Genomic DNA, 26,234 nt, shown 5'->3' with positions numbered 1-26,234 from the left:
TCATATTTGTCAACTACAATATCACAACTTGTCCCTGAGGACGTTCCCCTTGTCGACTTCTTTTCACTTTTCTCTTTCTCCTCTAACTTTTGTTATACTTCAGTGAAAAAGGACTCAATCTTCACGGATCAATAGTAGAGAAGGGTAATTAACAGAAGACGGGTCCAAATCGGGACCAACGGTAATACATTTTAATCGCACATACCTGGTACCCGTGACAATTACGTCAGACCCGACCCAGATCCGAGCCAGAAGTCAGATTTTAGGGCCAGGACCCGATTGGGTCCCGGGTCAGATCTCGGGATTTCAAGTCTGTTGAAACCGTGAAGACCTCTAATTCGCATCTCTCTATCACAGAGCCTCTTACCTTGGGACATGAAGGGTTTGCCGGGTTGTGGGTAGCCCCCGTTGCCCTGCTGGATGAAGTTCTGTGGCATGCGGTAAGGCCAGGACGGGGACAGGGAGTAGTGGGCCGCATTGCTGTGCTCCCAGGTCCTAGATCCCTGCTGGCTCACACCCCCAAACTGGGTCTTGTAGCCTGGGTCTACAGGGAAAGGGAGGTCTTTAAATTTGGTCCACAAAACGTAAATGGAAAATTTAAACAAGAAACTGCTCAGCCAACCACAATAATTTGATATCATCCTTCTTACCCAGCACCAGTTTAAGTGCACAGTGAATTAAGTGTAGCTCAAAACCACTGGTGTCTCTTACCTGACCACACAATCAGCACAGTTAACAAGGAAACAGACAGTTACTGCTAAAGACAAGGACAGAATCTGACCAGTTAGTCAGACAAACCAACAAAGACAGACTGTTCTGACAACTAGCAGAGACAGAAAGAGCCCAGACAGAGACTGAGCCACCCAGTGTGTACCTGACTTCCCCACAGTGCCGTTAGCCACCATTGCCCCCTGTTGTGCCAGGTGGTTGTGCCAGTGCCTGTCCCGTCCCTGCCCTCCTCCCAGGCCCATGGGCCTCCCCGCCGGCTGGGCGAAGATGATGCTAGGGTCGTTTAGGTTCATAGGGCTAGGGCTGCCACCCCCCAAAGAGCCCCCTGGCCCTGTGTTCCCATTCCCTGGGCCAGGTGCCTGGCGCAGAGGGAATTTAAGGCCGGGCGGGGAGGGCCCACCAGGGCCACTGGAAGTCTGGAGGATTGGGCCGTGAATGGGCCAGGAGTTGGAGGGGTGGTGGTGTTGGTGATGAACCTGGTGCCCCTGGGACTGATGAGACTGGTGCTGGTTGTGATGGGACGGCAGCAGTCCCAGAGCAGTGAGAGCTGCAGAGTGGTGGTACTGGCCCGGGTGGGAGGGAGGGAAGCCGAAGAGAGAGAGGGGAACCTGGGGGTGTTGGGGCTGCTTAGGGGGTCCCACTCCAGCGGAGGTCTTGGAGGAGGAGGATTGGGGGGGAGCTGGAGGATTGGCTGGAACCCTGGGAGAACAGGTTGGGCTGGGGGGAGTAGGGCGGAGTCTGGTGAGAATCAGACTGAGGAGGGGGGGCGGGGGACAGCAGGGTAAGGATGTAGAGGGAAAGTCAGGAAGGGAAAAATACAGGAAGGGAAACAGAGAAATAAATTAAAAGGCTTCACCATACATAGAGGTCTGTACTGATAGATAAAGAAGCTAGCTGTAGCATGTTTGAACATGGTTAGGGTGGCTCAGGGAGAGAGACAACATAGAGTTGTACTCACACATTCGGAGGGTTGTCTGGTGCGTCCGGGGCGGTCCTGTGGAGGCTGGGGGATGGGGATTGACTGGGAGCTCACCATGGCTTGCACCATGTGGGGAACTGGAGGAAACGGAAGCAAACCATTACATCACTCAGTCATCGAGCCACTGCTGTCCTCTGCTGGGAGGTAGTAGTCATGACAAAACACAGGTCTTTAAATCAACAACTAACATGGGCTCCTATACAATACAGGAATGATAAGTTTTAGTTTGAAACGATTCAGTGCCATTCGGTTTGAATACAGAACTAATCGATGCAATTCGGTTCGAAACAATACGATTCGATACACTAACATTTGTTGCACAAACACATTCATTTTCCATTCTAAATTAAAAATCTGCTGCTGATGGAGCTCATGAGTTGGGACTCTTGGAGTTAATCTGTCTGAGCTTGTTATTTTTGTTATTTTTTTTTATATTTTTTTTGCATGTTTGAGCTTTTAATATTTATCATTTACAAATTAGCTCAGACATACCCAATGAATATATAGCACAACTTTGGATTTCACTCCCATCTCAAAATCAAATGGTTTTAACCGTTTTTACAGATTGATCTTCTCGTCGTCTCTAGTTTTGGCCATGCAGTGCGACTCGCAAAAGTGATTGCTGGCCTCTCGAGTGGAGCAGTGGTCTAAGTCACTGCATTGCTAGCTGTGCCACTAGAGATTCTGGGTTCGAATCCAGGCTGTCGCAGCCGCCCGCAACTGGGCGGCGCACAATTGGCCCAGCGTCGTCCGGGTCAGGGGAGGGTTTGGCCGATAGGGATGTCCTTGTCCCATCGCGCACTAGCGACTCCTGTAGCAGGCCGAGCGCATGCACGCTGACACGGTCGCCAGCTGTACGGTGTTTCCTCTGACACATTGGTGTGGCTGGCTTCCCGGTTAAGTGGGCATTGTGTCAAGAAGCAGTGGGGTTTGGTTAGGTTTCGGAGGACCGTGAGTCCGTATGGGAGTTGCAGCGATGAGACAAGACTAACTACTAATTGGAGACCACGGAATTGGGGAGCAAAAATATATTTATAAAAAGTGATAGCCGTCCTCGTTATGAAATAATTAACTTTACACTGATTGTTCAAAGCAAAACTACCAAAAATATTGCTGATGGTGAACCTGAATAATCAAAATAAACTCCATTTTAAGCCCTGTTCAGCAGGTAGGCCAACAGCCAGTTGTCTCTCCGATAGCTTACTTTTATTCCAGTAAATCAGCGCACAGATGACAACCTAAATGACATCTGACTGATGCATGCTACATTTGGATCGGTTTAGGGTCCGCAGACCAATACACTTGTATCTTAAACATTCGGTGAATCGTTACATTCCTACCTGAATTTGTCCAAATGAAACTCTTGTTTTGCTCTGTTTGCTTCTCAAATGGTAGACTGTTTACGTAATGAATTCACCCCAGAGGTGTAATTATTAGACCAAGACAAACTGTTTTGCAAACAGTTGCAAAACCCTTTGCAACGGAAACAGTTTACTCCAAACAGAAAACGGTTTGGCAACGAAAACAGGAGTATCTATTCAACAAATTCAGGTATGTCCCTCCCTGTTTAATTTCTGTTTTCTTCCTAGCGGATACACCCTCGATCAGGTGTGTGTGTGTGTGTACCTAGTCCCACTGCGGCTCTCTGTCTAAGATGACGGTACTCTTGGCAGTCCCTCCGTACGTGACCCATGTCACCACACTGGAAACAGCGACGCTCCCGCAGCTCATGATCATCTCCCTCCTTCACATCCTCCTCTTTCTCGTTCTCCTTCTTCCTCATCCCCCTGTTCAGACAGACATGCACACAGAAGCAGAGGATTGGCTCATTCAAACATGCAGCCACCACTTGACATAGGTTAAAATACTATTATAAATCATTTCAAATACTGTATATGTGCTTGATTGAGCTCGTCTTCCAACAGAACCAATGCAACAAAAAGTCTCAAAAGTGCAAAGCCCTCCCACCTGGAATTATTTCAAATAGTATTTGAACCCAGGTCTGTCACACACACACACTAGTTCCGAAAGAAACTCACTGATGTTCTCTCCCAGTGTACCTGCGTCTCTTGGGGCAGTCCTTCATATAATGGCCGATCTTGCCACAGACCCGACAGCACCTGTCATTAGGTGCCAGCTCCCCATCAGTTAGCACCTTGGAGTCAAAGAAGTAGTACTGCACCACAGAAGAAACAATGTTAGACAAATGGAATAATTTGACATCGACAGTGTACAGCCCGGGCAACAATGCCCATTATTACAACGGGTCTCAGAGTGCGGATGTTGGATCAGGTCCAACCTCTTGTTAATCATCATTTAAAAAAGGCAAAAATGATCCTATATCAGCACTCTGAATTACAGCCCTGTATCTAGTGTGTGCCCTACCGCCTCCAAGCCAGGCTGGGGGTAGAAGGGAGTACCAAACAGCTTCCTGCCGTTGATAAAGGCCTTCATGATGAAGTTAGTCACTAAGGAGAGACAGAGAAGGGGTGTGTTGGGGACCATGATCACTGAACTACTACAGGGAGCACAGACCATAATCACTGACATACTGTGGTAGATGATACATATTGGCCTGATAAGGATAACTTAGGAGTAAGGTGGCAAAACTCTCAATAAATTCTGTGATTTTCCAGAAATCCTGGATGGCGTATTCCAGATATCCTGCTCATTATCTCCTGACAACCTCTAACCAGGATTTCAGGTAAACTAGGGAATTTATTGAAAGTTCCTCAACCCTACTGAGGACACAGTTCACTTACTTTTGCGAGAAACTCCAGCACCAAGATTGTGATTCAAGTCAAAGGGATCTAAGGAACAAACAAAAAGTAACCAGTGATCAATCGGTCCTTTCATCATCACAACCATGTGAATGAGAAGGAAAGTTTCACTACCTTCAATAGCGATGCACTTGGAGGTCCACTGCTTCTCGAAGGTGGTGAGTCGTTTCCTCTGGCGGATGCTAATGACATGCTCCTTAAAGTCAAACTCCTCGGTGTAGAACCTGAGTAGGCCCAGCCACAGCTCCCCCACAGACTCACGGTTTTGCTGCAGCTCTGGCAGATGACGACGCTATGAGGGAGGACAAGGGACAGCGAGCTTTATCAGAACTCTTTAATAGAATGCTTTAGACTACAATGACTAGTAATCAAAACAACAAACGTATTCAAGGTCATCATTTAGGAGAGGCAGGTGTGTGTAGGATTTGCTACATTCAGTTGCGTTGATGACTTAACTCACCAGTTCCTCGAGGTCATCACAGAAGAAGGCATTCCAACCATCCACCATCCTCTGTGGTACAGTATGTCCGTCAAAGACCTAAGGAACAGGTGGACATTGGGTTATTTCCTAAAGCTTTTACAAAGACTGAGTGGCTTCTGTTGGTGTCAGCTACATCCACACTGACTGGCTATAACAGGATGGACCTGTAACAAGGGTTAGCAGAGGGTAAGTGAACAGTACCTCTTGGAGAACAGGGATGACGGGGGGCTTTCTCTGCTGCAGGAAGTAGAGCACCATGAGGATGTATGCATAGGACGACAGACTTCCTCTGGACGCGTCACCTATGTCGCAGCGCTTCGCAAACACCTTCATGGTGTATCCCAGGAACTGCACGCGCGGGTCTAGAGCCGCGTAGGTAGCCAGCATTCTGGTGTTGTGTTGAGCCTGAAAGAGGAGTGACACCAATGAATCCATACAGATGGATCGTACACAATCACTGATTACACAGCAACTTAGCTTGACATACAAAGGACATGTTACCCAATGATAGTACTCTGTCCCATACCAGTCCTTGTTATGGCTATCTGTAACGTTAAGTAATGATCTCTGTTTACTCACCAGCGTATTGTAGAGGCTGATGTCTGCCTCCAGTCCGCTCGGTCTGTGTTCAAACTTCACAATAGGCACTTTGGCTGTCGTAATAGGCAGGATGTTCCTCAGACCTGACAGAGGAAAACACAGGTCATCAATCACCAAATCACAAAATAGGACAGTCTGCATTCATAACAAATAGTCAAATCACACATCCTGAAAGGGGTCAATGTAATGTGCTATGAAAGAACCTCTTTTACCTGCGTGTTTCTTTAGCACCTTGGCTAGGTCTTCGATGATCTCTTTGCAGTTCAACTTCTGTTGAGTAGAGGGATAGACAGATATACATCTCAGAATGACTGGGGAGTCAAAGACCTGCGGGAATGAGTTTCAATATTCAAAATGGACACCAATCACAGTGAGCCCACGTACCTCTCCGGTGTCGTGGCCCTCCAAGGTCATGCAGATGTCCAGGTCACTGTCACGGAAACCAAAGCCGTTCTTGGAGGAGCCAAACAAACACAGCTGGGCCTCGTCTGTGTGATGATATCATAGATGTTTATAATACAGAGGTTGTACTACACAGAATAGTAACTTCCATATTCTTGTGAACTGCTGTTACATATGAAATTTTGTTCTGTACGTACCATTGTATTCCTTTCGTATAAACCTCTCCAGACTACTCATGACCTGCTCTCTCTTCTGCTGCTCTCCAAGAGAGGGGGACAGCTCATCTACAAACAATCAGAAAACGTATATTTAACGTGTTTGAGTATTCCTATTTGTGCATGTGAAGTCTATATATACAGGTTTTACCAGTGTAGTGTTCAATACATGTCTTAGCTCTATAATATAGAAGATCTGCTTGGACAAAATCTGGACATAATCACTCAAACAAACTCCTTCCAAGACAGCAGAATGATGTTAAGCAGCAAATGACTTACGGTAGCAGAGTCTACAAAGGCCATCCAGGATGTCTCTGAAGCGATCGGTCATGGGAGGCAGCGGTTTGAGCTCGATCTTCTTGAAGTCCTCAGGACAATCGTCCTTCAGATGGCCATCTCTCTTACAGATGCTGCACACGACTGTAGGAGGCTGCAGAGAAAATCAATAAACATAATTAAGCAAAGCCTGTGAACTTAATTCTGGAACCTACACTAAACATCTGTCAAAGCAAGTCTAGAATTTTCATTATCCAATTCAAAACAATCAAAAAAGCATTTTGTACATATACCTTTCCGCCTGTGAAGATCATCCTGTCAAATATATAATGCAGGTCCTCTGGTGCAATATGTCCCTGCATCTTAAACACAGGCTTAACTTCCTCTTCCCCCTCTTCATCACTGTCCAGCAGGCCGTTCTGGGGCGAGGGGGAGGCGGAGGAATACTCCAGGGTAGCGCCAGGCTCAGCTCCAATCCCATCTGTAGAACTGTACCCCTCACTGAGGACCAAGTCCATAAGGCCAGCGTTTAATGCCCGCTCTGCTCCAACCTCTTCATCACTTTCAAACTCATCATCCTCCATCTGTCCTGTCTCAGAGCTCAGACTGTTCCCTTCTTTCCCATTGCGCTCTCCACCTCCACTCTTCTCAGCCACCTCGTCTCCCTTTCCGTCTCCTTCCTCCAGTTTCATGTCGCCATGTTTGCATGTCTTCTTGCCTCTCTGGCGCCCTCCTGTGTCCCTGTCCTTGCTCTGCGGGCAGGCAAAGTATTTGTAGGCAGTACGAAAGCGCTCCTGGACGTACTCAAAGACCATCTGACTGTTCAGGCTGCGGGCAACATTCCTCTTCAGGGCAAACGGATCTGAGAAGAAATAGAAGAGGATAAGTTTAAAGGTGGTTGAGTAGTGGAGTGTAGAAACTGACAAAAATAACTAGCCATGAAAAAAAAAAGTTGATTCTGACTCCACCACATTAAGCTATTCACACCTAGTAAGTCAGCAGTCTCATTGAGGGAGACAAGTAGAGAGGACAAAAGTGGTAACAATCAAAGGGAGCTAGTCATATAGAAAACAAATCTGACTGTCTGCCATTTAGAATTGTGTGTGGGGGAGTCACAGAGAGAAAAAAAAAAAGGAAAAAAAAAGCTGTGAACGATCTGAGAGACAAGGCAAGAAGGGCATTCTATGCCATCAAAAGAAACATAACATTCAACATACCAATTAGGATCTGGCTAAAAATACTTGAATCAGTCATAGAGCCCATTGCCCTTTATGGTTGTGAGGTCTGGGGTCCGCTCACCAACCAAGACTTCACAAAATGGGACAAACACCAAATTGAGACTCTGCACGCAGAATTCTGCAAAAATATCCTCTGTGTACAACGTAAAACACCAAATAATGCATGCAGAGCAGAATTAGGCCGATACCCACTAATTATCAAAATCCAGAAAAGAGCCATTAAATTCTACAACCACCTAAAAGGAAGCGATTCACAAACCTTCCATAACAAAGCCATCACCTACAGAGAGATGAACCTGGAGAAGAGTCCCCTAAGCAAGCTAGTCCTGGGGCTCTGTTTACAAACACAAACACACCCCAATGAGCCCCAGGACAGCAACTCAATTAGACCCAACCAAAACATGAGAAAACAAAAAGATAATTACTTAACACATTGGAAAGAATTAACAAAAAAACAGAGCAAACTAGAATGCTATTTGGCCCTACACAGAGAGTACACAGCGGCAGAATACCTGACCACTGTGACTGACTACTAAGCTTTGACTATGTACAGACTCAGTGAGCATAGCCTTGCTATTGAGAAAGGCCGCCGTAGGCAGACATGGCTCCCAAGAGAAGACAGGCTATGTGCTCACTGCCCACAAAATGAGGTGGAAACTGAGCTGCACTTCCTAACCTCCTGCCCAATGTATGACCATATTAGAGATACATATTTCCCCCAGATCACACAGATCCACAAAGAATTCGAAAACAAATCCAATTTTGAAAAACTCCCATATCTACTGGGTGAAATTCCACAGTGTGCCATCACAGCAGCAAGATTTGTGACCTGTTGCCACGAGAAGAGGGCAACCAGTGAAGAACAAACACCATTGTAAATACAACCCATATTTATGCTTATTTATTTTATCTTGTGTCCTTTAACTATTTGTACATTGTATGTATATGTATATGTATATATATATATACACACATATACATACATACACATATACACACACACATATACATATATATATATAATATGACATTTGTAATGTCTTTACTGTTTTGAAACTTCTGTATGTGTAATGTTTACTGTTCATTTTTGTTGTTTTTCACCTTATATATTCACTTTGTATGTTGTCTACCTCACTTGCTTTGGCAATGTTAACATGTTTCCCATGCCAATAAAGCCCTTGAATTGAATTGAAATAAGAATGAACAGAATGGGCTTGGAACCTCTAACCCTAGCAATTTAATAGGTAAACTCATGGGTACACTCACAATGGCTGTCTAGTATTGTGACGCAATAATTTCCATGGTAAAATAGAATGTTCATTCAAATGATGTTAACTGATGTGGTTCATGCAATTGTATGTATTGTTTGTAATGACATTTGAGTTGAATCACAGCACAAATTGATAGGTACACTTCCTGCTTTGCTCCTATGGGTACACTCACAATTGTTGCCGGTCCACCCATTATGCCATAATTGATTGATCATGTCAGCTCTATTCATTAAATTTCTATCTGCAACATTCTGAATGTTTCAAATCTGAATACCCTGTTCAGTGGACTCTCTCCCTCACCCTTGATGGCCCACCTGTCTGTTCAGTGGTCCGTCTCCCTCCCCAGTCTGTCTGTCCAGTAGTCTCTCCCTCGATGGCCAGCCTGTCTGTTTAGTGGTCTCTCTCCCTCGATGGCCAGCCTGTCTGTTTAGTGGTCTCTCTCCCTCAGTCTTACCCTTGATGGCCAATCTGTCTGTTTATTGGTCTCCCTCCCTCAGTCTTACCCTCGATGGCCAATCTGTCTGTTTATTGGTCTCCCTCCCTCAGTCTTACCCTCGATGGCCAATCTGTCTGTTTATTGGTCTCCCTCCCTCAGTCTTACCATCGATGGCCAATCTGTCTGTTTATTGGTCTCCCTCCCTCAGTCTTACCATCGATGGCCAACCTGTCTGTTTATTGGTCTCCCTCCCTCAGTCTTACCCTTGATGGCCAACCTGTCTGTTTAGTAGTCTCTCTCCCTCAGTCTTACCCTTGATGGCCAATCTGTCTGTTTATTGGTCTCTCTCCCTCAGTCTTACCATCGATGGCCAATCTGTCTGTTTATTGGTCTCCCTCCCTCAGTCTTACCCTCGATGGCCAGCCTTCGTCGGGGCCAGTTCTTCATCTCTCTGGAGAGGAGCTCTTTGAGGCGGATGCTGATGATGCGTTCCTCCAGGGCAAACTCCAGAGTGTAGAACCGAAGCAGCTCCAGCCACAGCTGGCCCAGGGACACCCCCTTACCCAGGTCCAGGGCCAGGCGCGTCTGAGAGGGAGCAGAGCGAGAACAGAGTGAGATGGGACATATGAACGAAGCCTAAGACTACATGGACAGTAACCACAAAGGAGAACAGAGGCACTCAACGCCATTGGTGGCATTGAAAAAAAAAGGAAATGGACTGGTGTAAGAAATATGGTGAGGAATCAGTCCAGCTAACACACCAATAAAATGCTTTGTAGCACTCCTGAGAAAAGGGGATACACTCAGTCCTTTGAACTCTGCTTTTAGCACTGCAGAATGTAAACATGTTACAATATGCAGTCATATCATTTCTTAAATGAAAAAACTTTATTTGAAAAAGAAAATGAAAGCCTTGTCGAGAGTACTCACCATTCCCTCTGTATGCTGGTTCTTCATAGCTGGTTTCTTCTGCTCAGGCTTGACCTTCCCTCCGTCCCCCCGTCCCTCTGTACTGGGGGGCCGGTGCTCCCACCCCACAAATATATCCATCTCTATCCCTGTTAGATGGTACTCATCCACAGCCTTCACATCAAAGCCTTCGATCTGAAATCAACCACATAAAGTTAGAAACAGCATTAACAAAAAACAGCAACAAGCACAGTAAAAACATCTTAAATAAAAGCAAAAAAAATATGACCTGAAAGAAAATGAATCAGTTCAAATGTGTGCAGCAATAGTGGTAACTATTTTAATAAAATATTGACCTTTGTGTGGTGTCACCTACCCAGTAGCCGAAGTAGACAGGAAGGATGGGCTCTCTGCGTTGTTGGAGGAAGAAGATGACCATGAGGGAGAAGGAGTAGGACGGGATTCCCCCTTCTGCCTGGCAGTCAATGTGGCACAACTAGAGGGAAAAACAAGCACACAAACGATCATCTTTATTTAAATCAGGTAAGTCATTAAGAACACATTCTCTCTGGTCAGGGGCTGACGTTGTCATCAAAACCACTAAAGCGACAATATGCTAAGTTAGGTAAAGCAACCATATAATTTACAATGAAATCCACTCTACACATAAATGCTGGTTCAGTCATCAAAGGCCAATACATTTAGTTACATTTGTTATTTCCACTAAAAGCACTAGCGTTAACTAGACAGATGCTATTTATATCATATGCTGGTATCCATAAAATACTATTTTCCCTAGACCAGCCTTACCTTAGCCCAGAGGCGGAAGGCCAGGACCAGAGGCACCAGTCTGGGTTCCAGTCTAGCTAGGGCAGCCAGGTGGTTGGTGGTGAGGCAGGCCACATCATTACCTGCACTCACCTTGCACATCAACCCACTGTGGAGATACAACACACTGATCAGGGTTGTATTCATTAGACACCAAACAGAAGAAAACGTACTGAAGCAGAGATGGGTTACCTGAACTTGTCCAATAAGGAACTCTCATTTTTATTTTGTTGCAAAATGTTTTGCTATGCTGTACCCAGGTATTAAAAATGCACCCAGGAACAACTAACTCAGAGGATATTTCAAAAAAGCAGGTTGTAAATGGATAACAGTAGAGCTCATAGAAAACAGTAGAATTAACCTTCCACTGACCTGTTGACATCTCTGCAAAACACTACCGGAACTTTGGCGTGAAAGTCAGACTCAACCTCAGAATATTGAGCTGGAAAAAGAAAGGCCAACATTCTTTGACTGCTACCAAACCCAACACAATTATCTCCTGGCTGGCTACCTAATTTACATAGCTTAACACATGAAAATGATTAAACAATCTAATTTACCAAAGTTGTTTGTATTAAAACTACTGTGCATTAGTTCGGATTTCTATTAATTTTATTTTCTCATAACCTTCATTCGAGATGGTTAATATGAGCTCTCCAAGCTAACAAATAACTCAATATAGCTTCTTATGCTGAATTTACAGTCTCTCTCAACACTGTGTGTGTGTGTGTGTGTGTGTGTGTGTGTGTGTGTGTGTGTGTGTGTGTGTGTGTGTGTGTGTGTGTGTGTGTGTGTGTGTGTGTGTGTGTGTGTGTGTGTGTGTGTAGCACACCACTGTTCTTCACGATTTCCAATACTTGTATCAGCACATCTGGTTGAGTCATCTAGAGAGACAAAAACATTAAATACATTATTGAGAGTCAAGGCATCAACATTTATCATATTAAATTCAATCACGTCTTCATAAAGCAGTTTATACATCATCAGCAGCAGTCAAAGTGCTTTTACTGTGACCGCAGCCTAGAACACAAAGACCTAACAGGAGTGGAGGCAAATCATATTCAGTCCACAGTTCATTTGAGTCCTGTTTTAGTATCCTGTCTAGGAGTCCAATCATTCACAGGTTCTTGGATCCCTCCAACTGATAAATATACCCAATCAGTTAAATCCTATCCATGACAATCAAGGTGAGGGCGATCAGAGATCATCCGATACAGACTGACAATAAAGCAATAATGCAAATCAAGGTTGTGTCCCAATAGTCTTGAATAACCTCCTTCCTGTTTCCTACGTTGATTACCACTGATCTTACAATCATTTGACTTGCACCCACATTGCATTTAACACCTGCACACTTCGCATTTACACTCAGTGGCCAATGTATTAGGTAGTGTGTGTCTGATGGGTGCACCTTGTACTGGGTCGGACACACCTTCGCTTCCAAAACAGCCTAAATTCTACGGGCCATTGAATCATTGCTCAATTGGTATCAAGGGACCTAACGTGTGTCAGGAAAAAAAACATTCCACACACCATTACAGCACCACCACCAGCCTGTACTGTTGACACCAGGCAGGATGGGGTCATGGTCTCATGCGGATTTCGACAATCCTGATTCAGGAACCAGGATTTGTTGAACAAGGCACTGTTTCTGCACTCCTCAATTGTCCAGTGTTGATGATTGCATGCCCCCCGGAGCCGCCGCTTCTTGTTTTTAGCTGATAGGAGTGGAACCCGGTGTGGTCGTCCGCTGCAATAGCCCATCCCTGACCAGGACCGACGAGTTGCGCATTCAGAGATGCCGTTCTGCGCCATTTGTGGCCCGACTGTTACCTTGCATGATTCGCCTTTGACCTCTCATCAACAAGCTGTTTTCACCCACAAGACTGCTACTGACAAGATGTTTTTTGTTTGTTGCGCCATTCTCGGTAAACCCTAGACACTGTCATGCGTGAAAAGTCCAGGAGGACGTTTGAGACACTGGAACCGGCACGCATGGCACAGATGATCATACCACACTCAAAGGTCACTTGTTTTGTCTACTAACGTTCAATCGAACAGTAACTGGATGCCTGTCTGCCTGCTTTATATAGCAAGCCAAGGCCATGTGACTCACTGTCTGTAGGAGCGAACCATTTTCGTGAACAGGGTGGTGTAGCAAATAAACTGGCAATTGCGTAATTATAATTTGCATTAGTGAGTTGTTAACCGCTCTTGGGTAGGGGGAAGTATTTTCACGTCTGGATGAAAAGCGTGCCTAAAGTTAACTGCCTGTTACTCAGGCCCAGAAGCTAGGACATACATATACTTGGTAGATTTGGATAGAAAACTCAAAAGTTTCTAAAACTGTTCAAATAATGTCTGTGAGTACAACAGAACTGATATGGCAGGCGAAACCCAGAGGACAAACCATCCAAAAAAACTGTTTTCAATTGCTGTCATGTTTATTATGAGGCGAAATCTTCCCAGATTGCAGTTCCTAGGGCTTCCACAGTCTTTAAAAATAGTTTCAGGCTGGTTTTTGGAAAAATTAGCTAGAAGTTGTGTTTTTTCTAAGTGGCTCCCATTTTGGCTGTAGTGTTTCCATGCGCATGGATGAAAGCGCGTTCTTTGTTATTTATCTCCGGTAATTAATATATTATTCTCCATCTTAAATGTTATCATTTATTTACATATTAGGTTACCTGAGGTTTGATTATAAACATTGTTTGACTTGTTTGGATAAGTTTATTGGTAACGTTTGGGATTGATTTCGAAGGAGGGAAACCGGTGGATTATTGAATTAAGCGCACCAGTTAAACTGAGTTTCTATGGATATAAAGAATGACTTAATCGAACAAAAGGACAATTTGTGATGTAGCTGGGACCTTTTGGAGTGCCAACAGAAGAAAAACTTCAAAGGCATTTATTATATCACCATTTCTGACATTCGTGGCGCACCTGCCTGGTTAAAAAATGTTTTTCATGCTTTTGTATGCGGGGCGCTGTCCTCAGATAATCACATGGTGTGCTTTTGCAGTAAAGCCTTTTTGAAATATGACACATCGGCTGGATTAACAAGAAATTAAGCTTTATTTTGATGTAAAACACTTGTATTTTCATGAATGTTAAATATTTATATTTCTGTCATTTGAATTTCGCGCTCTGCAATTCCACCAGTTGTTGACCAGGAGGGACGCTACCGTCCCATCTGCCCATAAGAAGTTAAGAAACAGACAAGACTTACAGTGGAGGGGTAGGTGACGTCAATGTTGATGTCACTTGTCTTGAAGGCAAATCGGGTGAGACAGGAGCCATAGAGGCGGAGGGCGCAAACTGAAAAGAAAAATAACAGCAACAAAAGCCATTAATTAACCAGGGATCTATTGATACCAGACATTAACCAGGGATATACTCATACCATTCATTAACCAGGGATCTATTCATACCATACATTAAACACCATTCTATTCATGCCATACATTCAACAGGATTTCATTCATGCCATTTCCCTACTATTGCATTTTATTGGTTTATTGCCACCCTGGGAACCTTTGCCACTCCTGTAAGCCGATACTTACAATAAGCTACTTTCAACCATCTAGACATGGCAGATGAACAGTCTAGATGACAGGAAGGAGACAGGAGGATAGAAATACTTTACACAATTTTACCTACCTCATCCCCATACAGTCTACATTTATTTACTTTTCTGCTCTTTTGCACACCAGTATCTCTACCTGCACATGACCATCTGATCATGTATCACTCCAGTGTTAATCTGCAAAATTGTAATTATTCGCCTACCTCCTCATGCCTTTTGCACATAATGTATATAGACTCTTTTTTTCTGTGTTACTGACTTGTTAATTGTTTATTCCATGTGTAACTCTGTGTTGTCTGTTCACACTGCTATGCTTTATCTTGGCCAGGTCACAGTTGCAAATAAGAACTTGTTCTCAACTAGCCTACTTGGTTAAATAAAGGAGAAATAAAAATACATTAAAAAAAATAAAAACAACTAGGTTACCCGAGAGGTGCTGCTGGATGATGATCTCCATCCTGGTGACCACTTCCTTTCGCATCAGGAAGTCCTGGTCAGAGATACCATGTTGTTGGGTGACCTGAAGGACGGCTGCGTCCACGGCTCTGAGCTGGGCTGGGGAGGGGGCAGGCAGCGCACGCAGCTCGTTCTCCTCCTGCTTCTCCTAAACACAACACAGGGGAGAGAGACAAAGGCAGGGTGAATCCAAATCCCCTCTAATGGCACTGTCTAATCTATTGGAGAGAATGTGGACAGAATTTGGGGTTTGGGAGAGATACAAAATGGCCAACGTAGGCTTAGGAAGCAGCAAAATAGTACGAATGTATACAGATACACCAAAAAGCTCCACCTCAATTAACCATTTCCACTTCTGAAATAACAAAGATGTAAATAACAGCCTAGGATTTTCTTTCAAGTTACAGTACATATCAGTTGTTGGAGAACATGACAATTATGACAAAATAAATAAAAGTTGCTAACTTTTTCTCTCACCATGATGCTCTTCTTGTGTCTCTTTTCCTTGATGTGTTTGTGTGCCCCCTGTATGTTCTCTATGTGTATTGAACATAGCTTGCATAGGTACTGGAAGTTAGGGTACTCTGGAGACCGCTGTAGAGACAGAAAGCAGTGAAACCAATTATATATGTGAGAGACCAGTCACTGATAGTGCCCCTCACTGTACACATGCAAATTATTTATTTTTTAAACCCCTCAGCAATGTGTTGAACTGTTGACTATTAACATTGTTATTGTTTTTCCTGGTGGAGGGTTCCCAGCAACAAACAACAAATTGATAAGACATCTGACCTAAGAAGTTGCCTTAAAATGTAAAGTTGTGTCCACAAATTCCAGTCAACTGTTACAGACAACACAGTGGCTTCAGGAAGTATTAACACCTTGACTTTTTCCACATTTTGTTGCGTTATAATCAGAATTTAAAATGGATTTAATTGAGATTTTGGTCCACTGATCTATACACAATAATCAAAGTGGATTTCTTCAAAGAACTGTTTACAAATTAATAAAAAAACTCAAAGCTGAAATGTATTGACTCAATAAGCATGAAAAGAATGAGAAAAATATTCCAAAGCATGCATACTGTTTGCAATATGGCATTAAAGTTACACTGCAAGCTTTTTGTCCTGAATACAAAGCATTGTGTATGGGGAAAACACAACACATCACCGAGTACCAGTCTTCATATTTTCAAGCATGGTGGTGGCTGCATCACGTTATGGATATGCTTGTCACCTGCATGGACTAGGGAGTTTTTTTAGGATAAAAATAAATAGAAGAGCTAAGCACAGGCAAAATCCTAGAGGAAAACATGGGTCAGTCAACTTTCCAACAGACACGAGCGGACAAATTCACCTTTCAGCAGGATAATAACTGAAAACTCAAGGTCAAATATATTGCTAAGCTAACAAAAAGATGACAGTGAATGTTCCTGAGTGGCCTAGTTACAGTTTTGAATTACATCTGCTTGAAAATCTATGGCAAGGCTAAAATGGCTTCCTAGCAATTATCAACAACCAACTCGACAGAGCTTGAAGTGTTTAAACAATCCAGGTGTGTGAAGCTCTTAGAGACTTACCCAGAAAGACTGTAATCGCTGCCATATGTGATTCCAACATCTATTGACTCACGGGGTTCAATACTTATCTAATCACGGATTATTAGCATTTACTCATCTTTAAAACATGTTTAAAAAATCTTCCACTTTGACATGAGTATTTTGTGCACATCATTGACAAAAAAAAAGACAACTAAATCAATTTTAATACCAATTTGTAACAAAATGTGGAAAAAATTAAGGGGTGTTAATACTTTCTGAAGGCACTGTAAATACAGACAACTAATAAACTGAAGTAACTTATGTTCTCGCCTCACCTTGACCAGTCTGTGTATGTAGTCTCTGTACAGGCGATCTTCAGCCTGTCTGAGACCCAGCTTCTGCTCAGAGGTCATGTTCCTCCCATGACCCTCCTCATTGACCGCTGACCCCTCCACAGCAGGTTGCCCTGTCTCCAACACAGCACTGGCCTTCACACCTGAAAACACAGACAAACCAACTCTTCACTTACAGTCAGCATGTAGATAACCAATTTTATGACCAGGAAGTGGTTATATAACAACAACAAAAACTGCAACAGGACTCTAACACAGACATATTGTAGCAGGAAATGGCTCAAACATGAAACAGTTATGTAGCTAAAGTATAGAATAACGCACCAGGTGACTTCTCCTTCAACGGCCCCATCTTGGAGGTCTTGGTCTGTGCAGTAAGGACTTCGTCAGATGAGTTGGACACCGTACCTGCCCCTGTGTCTCTCCCTCCACCAGCCGGACTCCTGTCTGAAGCCACCATGGGCCTAGCATCACCCCCCTGCCAAGCCTGCTGCTGGCCTCCCAGTCCCACCTTCCCCTTCCTCCTCTCCCCAGAGCTGGTCCTCCCAGTCAGCCTGCGAGGCTTCCCTCTCCCTGGGTCCTGAGGGCTGGCCGTGGAGGCTCTGCCTGTCCCACGGTTACTGCCTTGGTCCTTATGGTCCTCCCTGGCTGTGGTGATGTTCTCCTTGCTCCGGCAGGCAGTGGCAGGCTTGGGGCCAGACCCCTCTCTCTGTGTCGCTGGAGCCTCTTTCAGGGACCTGGAGCTGGTGGAGGACGGAGCTGTGGCTCCCCTGTCCTCATTGCGTGAGGGCTTGATTAATTTTAGGGGGCTTTTTGATTCCTCCATGCCACGATCCAGTCCTCTCCCTCACCCGGGCTGAAGAGAACAAACTACTACTCTGTATTGAGGATGGGGAGGCAGCTAGTTCAATGAAACTCTGAAGAGATGAAAGTCATACATTTTTGGCATTACTTACATTGATATTAAAAAAACAATAGCCTAAACTATTCATAGACACTCAATACTATCAAAACATATCATATTGAACTAATTCTGCATCTGCTAGGAAGAACTGAGAAAGTAGCCAGTGGCAAAACATTTAGCTTGCAATGAAGCCACAAAGGCCTGATCAAAACAAATACATCCTTGTTATGAACACATATGGGTTACAGTAGTTAGACCAGTGCATAAAGGGTAGTAATAGAACTTGCGAATTTTATTGCAAATATACATTATTACGATATAACGAAGCTGAGAAAAAACCTAGGCTGAAGCACTTGTGTTTGTTATGAAACGAAACCAACCCACAATATACTGCAAGGGCCTTCTCGCGGAGCGAGACACACTGCAGATGGAAACAAACGGGGCAAGTGACATTTAAAATAACAGCTAGACAAATAAATACCGTGCAGCTAGAGCAGACTTGTTAGCTACCTGACAAATGTTTGTATTTGCAAACGGTAGCTAACTAGCCACCTCGTAAATCGAAGTACCTGATAAATGGCTAGCTAGCAAGTTAGCCATCTATCCGCTAGCTGGCCAGCGGCTAGTAAACCTTTCTATAAAGTGTTTGACTAGCCACCCGACCCTATACAACTGACATACGACAAAAGCACCAGAACATGAAAAATAATATACAATGCCTTACTGTAACATGCAGATTTTAGCTCTAAAATACGTCTAATTTCTCTTAATCTTCCTGCTCAGTATTTTGTTGTTTTCATTCACGGATCAAAACCATTGCGGTATGATCAAAACAGCACCATAGACGCCATGTTAATTCTTGCATAGGGCATTGTGGGTACCTTTATTGAATGTAGGTGTATCAAAGAATATGGATATACTGACAAGAAACTTGTCTAACCGCCCTAACAATGGGAGTCGGCACCTCGGGCTGTCTTCCTTCCGCCTATCTTTCTTTGGATTGGTGCATACATCTCATTATTTTTAATACTTCTTTGAATATTCGATGAGGGTTGTCGTCAACCGCCAGTAATCTCCACGGATATAGATGGTATGCTGCCAGCCTCATGCCATGAATATCTATATCTATCTGCGCTTCCTCTCTGTTTGTATTCATGAAAGCATTATGGGATGAAAGCCATTGAAATTTTAAGGAAGTATTTTTAATGTAAAGTAAATTTAAATTCATAGAAAATTGCCAAGAAATACAAAAGTATTTGGAGGGATGGGGTCCCTGAACCATTTACAGTGGGTTGTATTCATGAAAGTCTTATTGATAGAAAATAGCCAAAGGCCAAAAATACAAAAGCAGGGTGAATTCAGAAAAAGGGAGAGACATTTTGCTTTTCCATTATATATTATATTTGCGCAACACCTAATACATTTCTAAAAGGATATTTCCTAATCACACAAAAAAATAACATGTTGATATGATATTCGCAGGAGGCATGACACACACATTTGTGTACACAACCAAAACCATATTTTCGGTTCACATTGGGTAAACTGGGACGCAATTATCATAGTCCTAATAGTTTTTTAATTTTAATTTGAATTTATTTCACCTTTATTTAACCAGGTAGGCTAGTTGAGAACAAGTTCTCATTTACAACTGTGACCTGGCAGTTGTAGCTCAGTTGGTAGAGCATGGCGCTTGTAACGCCAGGGTAGTGGGTTCGATCCCCGGGACCACCCATACGTAGAATGTATGCACACATGACTGTAAGTCGCTTTGGATAAAAGCGTCTGCTAAATGGCATATATTATTATTATTATTATAGGTAGGATAAGGGGGGGTGAGGCAATAAATAGGCCATAGTGGCGAAATTATTACAGTATGGCAAATTAAACACTGGAGTGATAAATGTGCAGAAGATGAGTGTGCAAGTAAAGATACTGGGGTGCAAAGGAGAAAAATAAACAAAATAAATAATAATATGGTGATGAGGTAGTTGGGTGGGTTATTTACAGATTGGCTATGTACAGGTTCAGTGATCTGTGAGCTGCACTGACAGCTGGTGCTTAAAGCTAGAGAGGGATATATAAGTCTCCAGCTTCAGTGATTGTTGCAGTTCGTTCCAGTCATTGGCAGCAGAGAACTGTAAGGAAAGGCGGCCAAATGAGGAATTGTCTTTGGGGGTGACTAAAATATACCTGCTGGAGCGCGGTTCTGTGGGTGGGTGTTGCTATGGTGACCAGTGAGCTGAGATAACGCCTTGAGCCAGTGGGTTTGGCGACGGATATGAAGCAAGGGCCAGCCAACGAGAGCATACAGGTCGCAGTGGTGGGTAGTATATGGGGCTTTGGTGACAAAATGGATGGCCCTGTGATAGACTGCATCCAATTTTCTGAGTAGAGTGTTGGAGGCCATTTTGTAAATTACATTGCCAAAGTCAAGGATCGGTAGGATAGTCAGTTTTACGAGGGTATGATTAGCAGCATGAGTGAAGGATGCTTTGTTGCAAAATAGGAAGCAGATTCTAGATGTAATTTTGGATTGGAGATTCTTAATGTGAGTCTGGAAGGAGAGTTTACAGTCTAACCAGACACCTAGGTATTTGCAGTCAGAACCTAGTGATGCTGGACGGGTGGGTAGGTGTGGGCAGCGATCGGTTGAAGAGCATGCATTAAGTTTTGCTTGCATTTAAGAGCAGTTTGAGGCCACGGAAGGAGAGTTGTATGGCATTGAAGCTCATCTGGAGGTTAGTTAACACAGTGTCCAAAAGAAGGGCACTATAAAGAAGGGCACTATACAGAATGGTGTCGTCTGTGGTGTCGTCTGTCGTCTGTGTAGAGGTGGATTAGAGAATAACCAGCAGCAAGAGAGACATCATTGATGTATACAGAGAAAAGAGTCAGCCCAAGGATTCAACCCTGTGGCACCCCCACAGAGACTGCCAGGGGTCCGGACAACAGGCCCTCGGATTTGACACACTGAACTCTGTCAGAGAAGTAGTTGGTGAACCAGGCGAGGCAGACATTTGAGAAACCAAGGCTGTTGAGTCTGCAGATAAGAATGTGGTGATTGACAGAGTCGAAAGCCTTGGCCAGGTCGATGAATACAGCTGCACAGTATTGTCTCTTATCGATAGCGGTTATGATGTCATTTAGGACCTTGAGCGTGGCTGAGGTGCACCCATGACCAGCTCGGAAACCAGATTGCATAGCGGAGAAGGTACGGTGGGATTCAAAATGGTCGGTGATCTGTTTGTAAACTTGGCTTTCGAAGACCTTAGAAAGGCAGGGTAGGATAGATATAGGTATGTAGCAGTTTGGGTATAGAGTGTCCCCCTTTGAAGAAGGGGATGACCGCGGCAGCTTTCCAATCTTTGGGAATCTCAGAGGTTGAACAAGCTAGTAATAGCATTTGCAACAATTTCGGCTGATCATTTTAGGAAGAGAGGGTCCAGATTGTCTAGCTCTACTGATTTGTAGGGGTCCAGATTTTGCAGCTCTTTCAGAACATCAGCAATCTGGATTTGGGTGGAGTAAAGTTGATCCTGGTTGAAGACAGCAGAGGTGTATTTGGAGGGCAGGTTGGTTAGGATGATATCTATGAGGGTGCCCGTGCTTACGGATTTGGGGTTGTACCTGGTGGGTTCATTGATCATTTGTGTGAGATTGAGAGCATCCAGCTTAGATTGTAGGATGGCCGGGGTGTTAAGCATGTCCCAGTTTAGGTCACCTAACAGCACGAGCTCGATTGTACCACACGATTGTACTGCATGATTGTACCGCAATAACAATTAAATTCACACTTTTTTGTTATATTATAATCTAGAGAATTTCAGAAATGTACTGTATCATGTGTTGGGCTAATATGTTGGATAGATGTCGAAAGAGGTTAGAGAAGACAGAAATGGAATATATATAAATTAAACAGGATAACGGTACTTCATGAACCAGAGCTCTGCCTAACCTAAGTACAAGGGGTCCCTATAAACGGGATCTGTCCCACTTTAGGTACTCCATGCTATCTTACTTTAGCTAGCAATGGTTGGTAAAGTGGGACAACAACAAAAAGGACTGAATTACAAAATTGAAACATATCAGCAACTTGTTTTTATTTATTTTCAAGCACCAGTAGATTGTATGATTATTTACATCACAATTTGGCACAGTGCATTATTTATGACTGGGTTATAACTAACCCAAGATAGTTCATCTGTGTCAGTTTCAATGGGAGCAAATTAAGCATAGTGGGCAGAACAAGCAAGTTGTTGCATATTTCTGTTAGGGGACGACTTCTCTGTGAAGTGCACGTGTGCAATAACTCAATACGCTCTAGAACATCTTGTAAACAACACTTTTTTTCCCTTTTTATTTTATTTTTTTATTTTTATTTCACCTTTATTTAACCAGGTAGGCTAGTTGAGAACAGGTTCTCATTTGCAACTGCGACCTGGCCAAGATAAAGCATAGCAGTGTGAACAGACAACACAGAGTTACACATGGAGTAAACAATTAACAAGTCAATAACACAGAGAAAAAAGGGGAGTCTATATACAATGTGTGCAAAAGGCATGAGGAGGTAGGCGAATAATTACAATATTGCAGATTAACCTTTGGCAAAATGCCATGTCAACAAAACGTGTACTCTGTTCGTAACAGATTTTAGTTTTGGGAACAGAAAACCTTATTGCAATGAGACTTTTCTTCGATCAGAAAATCAACAGAATGTTGGCCCAGTTCCATCTTGTTCTAACCTATTGGAAGCTGGGGTGTCTGATCTGTGTGCTAGTAGTTCAAACAGACAACTCGGTTCATTCAACATTCAATACCTCTCACAAATACAATCAGTGATGAGGTCAATCTCTCCTCCACTTTGATCCAGGAGAGATTGACATGCATATTATTAATGTTAGCTCTAGCTTTCCATTGAAAGGCAAGCCGTGCTGCCCTGTTCTGAGCCAATTGCAATTTTTACAAGTCCCTCTTTGTGGCACCTGACCAAACGACTGAACAGTAGTCCAGGTGTGACAAAACTAGGGCCTGTAGGACCTGTCTTGTTGATAGTGTTGTTAAGAATGCAGAACAGCGCTTTATTATAGACAGACTTCTCACCATTCTAGCTACTATTGTATCAATATGTCTTGACCATGACAGTTTACAATTGAGTTTTACTCCATTTACTCAATTTCCTCCATTTAGTCACCTCAACTTGCTCAATTTCCACATAATTCATTACAAGATTTAGTTGAGGTTTAGGGTTTAGTGAATGATTTGTCCCAAATACAATGCTTTAAAAAATATATTAAAGACTAACTTGTTCCTTGCCACCCATTCTGAAACTAACTGCAGCTCTTTGTTAAGAGTTGCTGTCATTTCAGTCGCTGTGGTAGCTGACGTGTATAGTGTTGAGTCATCCGCATACATAGACACTTTACTCAAAGTTATTAGTAAAGATTGAAAAAAGTAAGGGACAGCTGCCCTGGGGAATTCCTGATTCTACCTGGATTCTGTTGGAGAGCCTCCATTAAAGCACACCCTCTGTATTCTGTTAGACAGGTAACTCTTTATCCGCAATATAGCAGGGGGTGTAAAGCCATAAAATATATGTTTTTCCAGCAACAGACTGATCAATAATGTCAAAAGCCACACTGAAGTCTAACGAAACAGCCCCCACAATCTTTTTATCATTAATTTCTTTCAGCCAATCATCAGTTGTTGAATGTCCTTCCCTATTTTTTAACTAGGCAAGTCAGTTGAGGACAAAGTCTTATTTACAATGATAGCCTAGGAACAGGGGGTTGACTGCCTTGTTCAGGGGTAGAACAACAGATTTTTACCTTGTCAGCTCGGGATTTCAATCTAGCAACCTTTCGGTTACTGGCCTAACGCTCTAACCACTAGGCTACCTGCCGCCCCAATAGGTGTGCCCTATAGGTGTGCTGAAAGTCTGCTGTCAATTTGTTTACTGTAAAAGAACATCGAATCTGGTCAAACACAGTTTTTTCCAAAAGTTTACTGGGGGTTGGTAAAATGGCTCGGGTATTTGAACCAGTAAAGGGGGATTTACTATTCTTAACTAGGGGAATAACTTTCGCTTCCCTCCAGGACAAAGGGCACACACTTTCTAGTAGGCTTAAATTGAAGATATGGCAAATACAGTGCCTTCAGAAAGTACCCCTTGACTTTTTCCACATTTGATTCATTTACAGACTTATTCTAAAATTGATGAAATAAAAAACAATCCTCAGCCATCTACACACAATATCCATAATGACGTTTTTGGAAATGTTTGCAAATGTATAAAAAATAAATAAAAGACAGTAATGTCCAAAGTTTGAACGCAACTACTCATTCCAGGTTTTTTATTTTTGTTTTTATTTTTATTTTTTTCAACATTATATATTAATAGTGAAGACATCAAAACGATGAAATAACACATATGGAATCATGTAGTAACTCAGAGTGTTAAACAAATCAAAGATATTTTATGTTTGAGGTTCTTCAAAGTATAGTCGATGACAGCTTTGCAAACTCTTGGCATTCTCTCAACCAGCTTCATGAGGTACTCACCTCGAAAGCATTTCAATTAACAGGTTTGCCTTGTTAAAAGTTAACTTGTGGAATTTATTTCCTTCTTAATGCGTTTGAGCCAATTAGTTGTGTTGTGACAAGGTAGGGGTGTTATAAAGAAGATAGCCGTATTTGGTAAAAGATCAAGTCCATATTATGGCAAGAACAGTTCAAATAAGCAAAGAGAAATGACAGTCCATCATTACTTTAAGACATAAAGGTCAGTCAATCCGGAAAATTTCAAGAACTTTTAAAGTTTCTTCAAGTGCAGTCTCAAAATCTATCAAGCGCAATGATGAAACTAGCTTTCATGAAGACCACCACAGGAAAGGAAAACCCAGAGTTACCACTGCTACAGAGTAGAGGTCGACCCATTAATCGGAATGGCCGATTAATTCGGGCCGATTTCAAGTTTTCATAACAATCGGAAATTGGTATTTTTCGGCACCGATTTGACGTTTTTATACCATTATTTAACTAGGCAAGTCAGTTAGAACACAGTCTTATTTTGAATGACGGTTTAAGAACTGTGGACCGTAATCAAAAACCAAGACTATCAAAGGCCTTTGTGTCCAAACATCAACAGATATTTGTACTAGCTCCAATGTATCAAGGAGGGGGACTTAGGCCTATCTAATGAAGTTAGAGGAAATATGTAGGCTACAGTAAGTAAAGTGTGATATCGTCTCTAGACAAGCTGTGCCATTGAATTTTTCAAGTATCATCATTATAAAATGTTCCGGTTGGAGCGAGTGGTCGCATCTGCACGTCGCTCCAACGGGTAGTATAACTTTTTCATTATATTTCATTATATCACAACGGTTTGATTTGTCTTATCTTAGCAATTTCTTCTCAGCTAGCTACATAGCCGTCTTTGTATCAAAGATAATTGCGTAATTATCGTATTTCGCCGTCCTAACGTAGTCTTCACTAGCCAGCTAGCTAACGTCCACTGATTAGCTGCACTGGAGAAACTATTACACTCAACTGAACGACTTGATTAGTTTAGTGTTAGCTAGCTACATAGCTGTCTTTGCTGTCTTCGTATCATCGTATCCAAGATAATTGTGTTGTTTAGGTTTAGAGTGTGTAGTCTTAGAGTGATTATCTTAATTTACCGAGGTTAGATAGCCAGCTATTTGTCGTCCTTAACGTAGGTGACTCTGCTAGCTAGCCAACAGCTAGCCAACGCTAGCCAACGTCTTCTGTATAGAACTCAACTACCCGGTCGCACTCACAGGTAGTATCACATTTTCACTTCATTTCATTACAGTACAACGGTTTGATTTGTTTGATCGTAGCTAGCTACTTAGCTAGCTACATAGCCGTCTTTGTATCAAAGATAATTGTGTAGTCTAGAGCGATTTTCTAGGTTCGCTAGCCATCTATTGTCGTTCTTTTAACGCAACGTAACGTAAACAACACTGCTAGCTAGCCTGCTAGCCCCGAATAGCAACACTGCAGAAACTATTACACTCAACGGAACGACTTGATTAGTGTAGTGTCAACAACGCACCCACTGCCAGCTGGCCTACTTCAGCAGTACTGTATCATTTTAATCATTTTAGTCAATAAGATTCTTGCTACGTAGCTTAACTTTCTGAACATTCGAGACGTGTAGTCCACTTGTCATTCCAATCTCCTTTGCATTAGCGTAGCCTCTTCTGTAGCCTGTCAACTATGTGTCTGTTTA

At 43.0% G+C, this 26,234-nt stretch overlaps 1 protein-coding gene across 7 annotated transcripts; it reads right to left on the bottom strand.

Moving 5' to 3' along the window:
- Window positions 1–406: 406 nt before the first annotated feature.
- Window positions 407–18,994, bottom strand: tut4 (terminal uridylyl transferase 4). 7 transcript variants are annotated; one of them, XM_046300296.1, is made up of 28 exons: window positions 18,705–18,855; window positions 17,401–17,993; window positions 17,059–17,219; window positions 15,649–15,777; window positions 15,154–15,331; window positions 14,371–14,459; window positions 11,977–12,028; window positions 11,517–11,586; window positions 11,127–11,253; window positions 10,693–10,812; window positions 10,338–10,511; window positions 9,818–9,992; window positions 6,756–7,324; window positions 6,466–6,616; window positions 6,169–6,255; window positions 5,954–6,057; window positions 5,782–5,839; window positions 5,549–5,652; window positions 5,171–5,374; window positions 4,949–5,026; window positions 4,603–4,780; window positions 4,471–4,518; window positions 4,094–4,176; window positions 3,748–3,884; window positions 3,335–3,495; window positions 1,688–1,785; window positions 1,338–1,482; window positions 407–544 (listed from the first exon to the last, which is right to left on the bottom strand). In XM_046300296.1, exons 2-27 carry the CDS (start codon window positions 17,900–17,902, stop codon window positions 1,357–1,359), a joined length of 3,963 nt encoding a protein of 1,320 aa, XP_046156252.1. In that variant the 5' UTR covers window positions 17,903–17,993; window positions 18,705–18,855; the 3' UTR covers window positions 407–544; window positions 1,338–1,356. The 7 variants fall into 7 exon arrangements, with proteins under 7 accessions (XP_046156252.1, XP_046156253.1, XP_046156251.1 ...); XM_046300297.1 differs by lacking the exons at window positions 407–544; window positions 18,705–18,855 and adding an exon at window positions 18,862–18,994 and having other exon boundaries at window positions 1,216–1,482; XM_046300295.1 differs by lacking the exon at window positions 407–544 and having other exon boundaries at window positions 1,216–1,482.
- Window positions 18,995–26,234: the final 7,240 nt, after the last annotated feature.

Source organism: Oncorhynchus gorbuscha, linkage group LG15 (genome assembly GCF_021184085.1).
Source record: "Oncorhynchus gorbuscha isolate QuinsamMale2020 ecotype Even-year linkage group LG15, OgorEven_v1.0, whole genome shotgun sequence".
NCBI lineage: Eukaryota > Metazoa > Chordata > Actinopteri > Salmoniformes > Salmonidae > Oncorhynchus > Oncorhynchus gorbuscha.
Note: the sequence above shows the minus strand (reverse complement) of the source record. Positions and strands in the feature narration are given on the sequence as shown.